The sequence below is a fragment of the Engraulis encrasicolus genome, chromosome 10 (assembly GCF_034702125.1).
Source record: "Engraulis encrasicolus isolate BLACKSEA-1 chromosome 10, IST_EnEncr_1.0, whole genome shotgun sequence".
NCBI lineage: Eukaryota > Metazoa > Chordata > Actinopteri > Clupeiformes > Engraulidae > Engraulis > Engraulis encrasicolus.
Window position 1 is genome coordinate 13,918,064 of NC_085866.1, and position 5,000 is coordinate 13,923,063.

General features: G+C 46.1%; 1 protein-coding gene across 2 annotated transcripts in view; it reads right to left on the reverse strand.

Annotated features, from left to right (window-relative positions):
- Positions 1-5,000, reverse strand: part of adcy6a (adenylate cyclase 6a) — a 115,928-nt gene that overhangs the window by 37,990 nt on the left and 72,938 nt on the right. For both annotated transcript variants that reach the window (XM_063208108.1, XM_063208107.1), the window contains exons 4-5: positions 4,750-4,899; positions 2,993-3,114 (exon numbers count right to left, since the gene is read on the reverse strand). In XM_063208108.1, coding sequence (XP_063064178.1) covers positions 2,993-3,114; positions 4,750-4,899 — 272 coding nt within the window. The remainder of the gene's footprint in view (positions 1-2,992; positions 3,115-4,749; positions 4,900-5,000) is intronic.

Genomic DNA, 5,000 nt, shown 5'->3' on the forward strand with positions numbered 1-5,000 from the left:
CACTCCACACTACCCCAGGGGGAGGGAGGGAGGGAGGGAGGGAGAGAGAGAGAGAGAGAGAGAGAGAGAGAGAGAGAGAGAGAGAGAGAGAGAGAGAGAGAGAGAGAGAGAGAGAGAGAGAGAGACAGAGAGACAGAGACAGAGAGGCAGATACAGAGAAACAGAAACACAGAGAGAAATAATAGCACAGAGGGAAACAGAGAGGCAGAGGTGAAGAGGAGTGAGGGAGGGGTGAGAGCAGAGGGAATAGCAGTAGCAGGAGGAGTAAAGGAATAGATAGACTGAAGAGAAAAAGAGGAAGAGGAGAAAGAAGACAGTGCAGAGCGGCATACACGGAGGAAGATGCGCAGGAAATGAGAGGAAATCAAGAAAGACGGAGAAGAGAAGCAAAAGAATGGAGAAGAAAAAAAGAGAGAGGAAAGGACGAGAGAGGAGAACCAGAGAAGAGAAAAGGAGAGGAATGACGACAAAAAAAACGAAACACCAACTGCGGAAATCTGTGTAGATGAGGCCAGTAGAAGCAGTTAATGGCACAGAAGGTTGGCAACGGCAATGCTCAATACCATCGACAACTACCATGCATACGCTCCAGTATCCTGAATATGATCCTGAACACTCTTGACTTTACATTTGTGAATGTAAACACCTTTTGCCAAACTGGATGAAAGGGTATTATAATAAAAACACTGCTACTGTATATGCACCCAGAAATGTAATCCTAGGAGGACTGAGCGTCTGAAAAGTCATGCCATCAGAGGTGCACTGTGTAATGTTTTTAGCAGTTTCTTTCCAGAAATCATGCTGCCCATTCACAAATGTTAGCTTTTTCCACAAATATTTACCACCAGCATCACATTCTGAGCATTCATTATGACTGGCAAAGTTAGACTTTTCATACATGAAAAGAGGGATCTTCTCCATGCTCCACCATTTTAAATGTCCAGAAATAGACATTTTTAGCTGCAAAACATACTGTACTTTGGTCATACTGGTAAACATTAGTTTATTACTTAGTAAATATTTATGAAAATATCAAATTTGGTAAAAGGCAGCTTAGTTTCAATGGGCAGCAGAGTTGCAATACCTACTCTGGCCACCATCCTACACAGTGCACCTTTAAATAACTGGGAGCATATAACAGGCATGTATTATTTTCTTTAAGTTATCTTGTTTTGTGCAGCACCTGTGCCACTGATGTGCGCACATCCTCTGCTTTCTTGGGACTAAAAGGGTACTGTCCCTTATCCAGGATTCTGAGAAATGGGGATGTGCTAGCTAGCTGGAGTACCCTGAAAGAAACCGGGATACTGATGCATGTTCACATACACCGAGAGAAGTGCTTTAACCCAGTGATGCCTGATGACTCGTATGTGTTGTTTACCCTTTGATGCCTGGAGACACATATACGCTGCATTCAGTCTTGATATTTTAGCTTTTTTAATAAAAATGTGGGTATGTTACAGCTGAATTAACACATTCTAATGCAAGATGAGCGTCTTGGGGTTTAATTGCAACTTATTTGATGTTTTTATGTGCATCAGAGGCTAAGATATTAAGGTTTTTATAGGCTGAGGGCAACTTTCCAAACAAGGGCTTAGGCATTCAGCAGGCGTTTTTTGCAGGTGCTTTAGGCATCAATGGGTTAATGGAAGAAGACATTGCTACACTACTGTAGTGTTTTCCATGTTAACAGGAACATTAATCAACCAATAACTCTGCCCTCCATGTAAACACTGTATGCTGACTGAGTTTGATGAAAACTAAGATATGCTGTACACTCTTAAGTGCATGTAAATGCAGTCTGTGATGGAGAGAATGGGAGTGAGAGAGAGGGGTGTGTGAGAGTGAGTAAGTGAGTGAGTGAATGAGTCAGTGTGAGTGTGTGTTTGTGCGTGAGTGTGCATGTGCATGTGCATGCGTGTGTGTGCATGTGCATGTGCATGCGTGTGTGTGTGCATGAGTGTGTGTGTGTGTGTGTGAGAGAGAGAGAGAGCGAGAGAGAGAGAGAGGGTGTGCAAATGAGTGGGTGTGCTGACTGAGTGTGAGTGAGTGAGTGAGTGAGTGAGTGAGTGAGTGAGTGAGTGAAAGAGGGTGAGAGAGAGAGAGAGAGAGAGAGAGAGAGAGAGAGAGAGAGAGAGAGAGAGAGAGAGAGAGAGAGAGAGAGAGAGAGAGAGAGAGAGAGAGAGAGAGTTATTGGGTGAGTGAGTGAGTGAGTGAGTGAGTGAGTGAGTGAGTGAGTGAGTGAGTGAGTGAGTGAGTGAGTGAGTGAGTGAGTGAGTGAGTGAGTGAGTGAGTGAGTGAGTGAGTGAGTGAGTGAGTGAGTGAGTGAGTGTGATTGGGTGATGCCTCCTTGTGTAATGTGCTTTTCCTAATGACTTCCTGACACGTGCTAATGAGGCCTGCCCGTCCGTCTGTACACACTGTGCTGTCTGGACAACAACCACTATGGATAGAAGGTGCCAGCCACACTGTCCAAGGGCACACACCACACATTATGTGTACACAATGTCCACTTACTGTACAAACGTACATTACATTACATTGCATTTGGCAGACGCTTTATAACCAAAGCGACTAACAAACGAGGACATAATCAGAGCCAGGATCACTATAGCAGATACAAACTGTGCTCAGGAAATATACAAAACATACAACAAGTTAGAAGAGGAGCATGCTGCTTTGGTGTGTGTGTGTGAGTGTGTACGCGTGTGTACCGTATGTGTATGAATGTGTATAGCAGGAGGTGAGAGGGAGGAGAGGGATTGTACAGAGTATGTGTGCAGCGAGAGTGTGTTGGTGAGGGGTAGAGGGGAGGAGAGGAGAGGAGAGGAGAGGAGAGGAGAGGCGAGGAGAGGAGAGTAGAGGAGAGGCGAGGAGAGGCAGTGAGAGGAGAGGAGAGGAGAGGAGAGGAGAGCAGAGGAGAGGAGAGGAGAGGAGAGGAGAGGAGAGGAGAGGAGAGGAGAGGAGAGGAGAGAGTGCCATGCTAGCAGACCTGACGTTGTCGTGTTTCTGGATGTAGATCTTGTGGAACATCATGTTTTCCTTTTTGGCGTTGATGTCAGCCTTCATCTCCATGGCTACGTGCCTTGGCAACACCGACAGCAACAAACGCTCCTGAAAAATGTGAGTGAGAAGTGAGAACAGAAAGAGAGAGAGGGAGAGAAGGAGAGAGAGAGAGAGAGAGAGAGAGAGAGAGAGGGTGTGTGTGTGAGAGAGAGAAAGAGTGTTGAGAAACAGTGAATGTTGAGACACCATTAATGAAATGAGTGTCACACCATTGATGAGAGATGAGAGGAAATTATGGGGTGAAAAAGACCAGTAGATGTGAAAAGAAGGATTAGTCTTTGCATTTGACACAACCATCAGATGCATCAGTCACAACGCAGTACCATCCTTGAGATCTTTGACTGGATTTCATGGTCTTCTTATTCAGAAAAGGGAGTGATATACGTTTGTACTACGTTTACCCCTTTTTGCCTTCAGAAATGCTTTTTCTGCCTGTAACAATACTCAGGTAAGCTGTGGCATTGCTGCATCAATACTGAATTGGTACTAAGGGGGCCAAAGTGTGCTAGACAATATCCCCCACACTATTACACCACCAGGCTTCACTGTTGATAAAGGACTGGATGGATTCATGCTTTCATGTTGTTGGCGCCGATTTTTTCTTTTTTAAACGTTTGCCTTTATCGACAGGATAGATGAGATGCTGACAGGAAGTGAGTGGGAGAGAGAGATGGGGTAGGATTGGGAAATGACCCTGTCCTGACTCGAACCGGGATCCCCATGGGCATGAAAGCCCAAATGTGGGGAGCTTAGCGCATTGCGCCACAGCGCCCCCATTGACGCCAAATTTTGACCCTTAACTTCCAGCGTTGCAGCAGAAATTGAGACTCATTAGACCAGGTAACATTTTCCTCCCCCATTCTGATGCTCAGCTGGAACTGCATTAGATCGTCTTGACCATGTCTACATGCCCAACTGCATTCAGTTGAAATTTGCACCAATGAGCAGTTGAACAGGTGTGCCTAATGAAGTGGCCAGTGAGTGTATGTAGGTGTATATAAAGGTGTACTGGTATGTTTGTGGCTAGAGCTCCATCTGTAGGAGTACTGTAGGTAGCAATGGCTCCTGTGGTGTGTTGCTCTGTCTGTAGCTATGTTTGTGTACATGCCTATGTGTGCATATGCTGTCTATACTGTGTGTACTTGCCTATGTGTGCATATGCTGTCTATACTGTATGTACTTGCTGTTGGTTCTCGCTCTGTAGTCTGGTCTGGATGTAGCCACCTTATGTATTCATTTGCGTGTGTGTGTCTGCATGTGTGTGTCTTCATGTATGTGTTTGTGTGCGCGTGTGTGTGTTGCTGGCTGTACCTCTGTAGTCTTGTTTGTGTCTCTTTATGTGTGTGTGAGTGTGTGAGTGTGTGTGTGTGTGTGTGTGTGTGTGTGTGTGTGTGTGTGTGTGTGTGTGTGTGTGTGTGTGTGTGTGTGTGTGTGTGTGTGTGTGTGTATGTGTGTGTGTTGCTGCCTTTCCCTCTGTAGTCTAGTTTGAGTGTGTGTGTGTGTGTGTGTGTGTGTGTGTGTGTGTGTGTGTGTGTGTGTGTGTGTGTGTGTGTGTGTGTGTGTGTATGTGTGTGTGTGTGTATGTGTGTGTGTGCATGTGTGTGTGTGTGTGTCCGTGCGCACATGTGTGTGTCCATGTGTGCCTGCCTGCGTATGCATGGTTTGTGCGTGTGTGTACTGTACCTGTTGCTGGTTCTCCCTCTGCAGGTGCAGTCTGGCCTGGATGTAGCCGCGCGTCTCCTGGAAGGCTTGCCGCTGGGACACCTCTGCGGGATAGTGCGTGCAGATCCCAATGATGTTGGTGCACAGGAAGATCAGCACGTTGGCACTCAGCTGCGGAGAGAGAGAGAGAGAGAGAGAGAGAGAGAGAGAGAGAGAGAGAGAGAGAGAGAGAGAGAGAGAGAGAGAGAGAGAGAGAGAGAGAGAGATTTTAT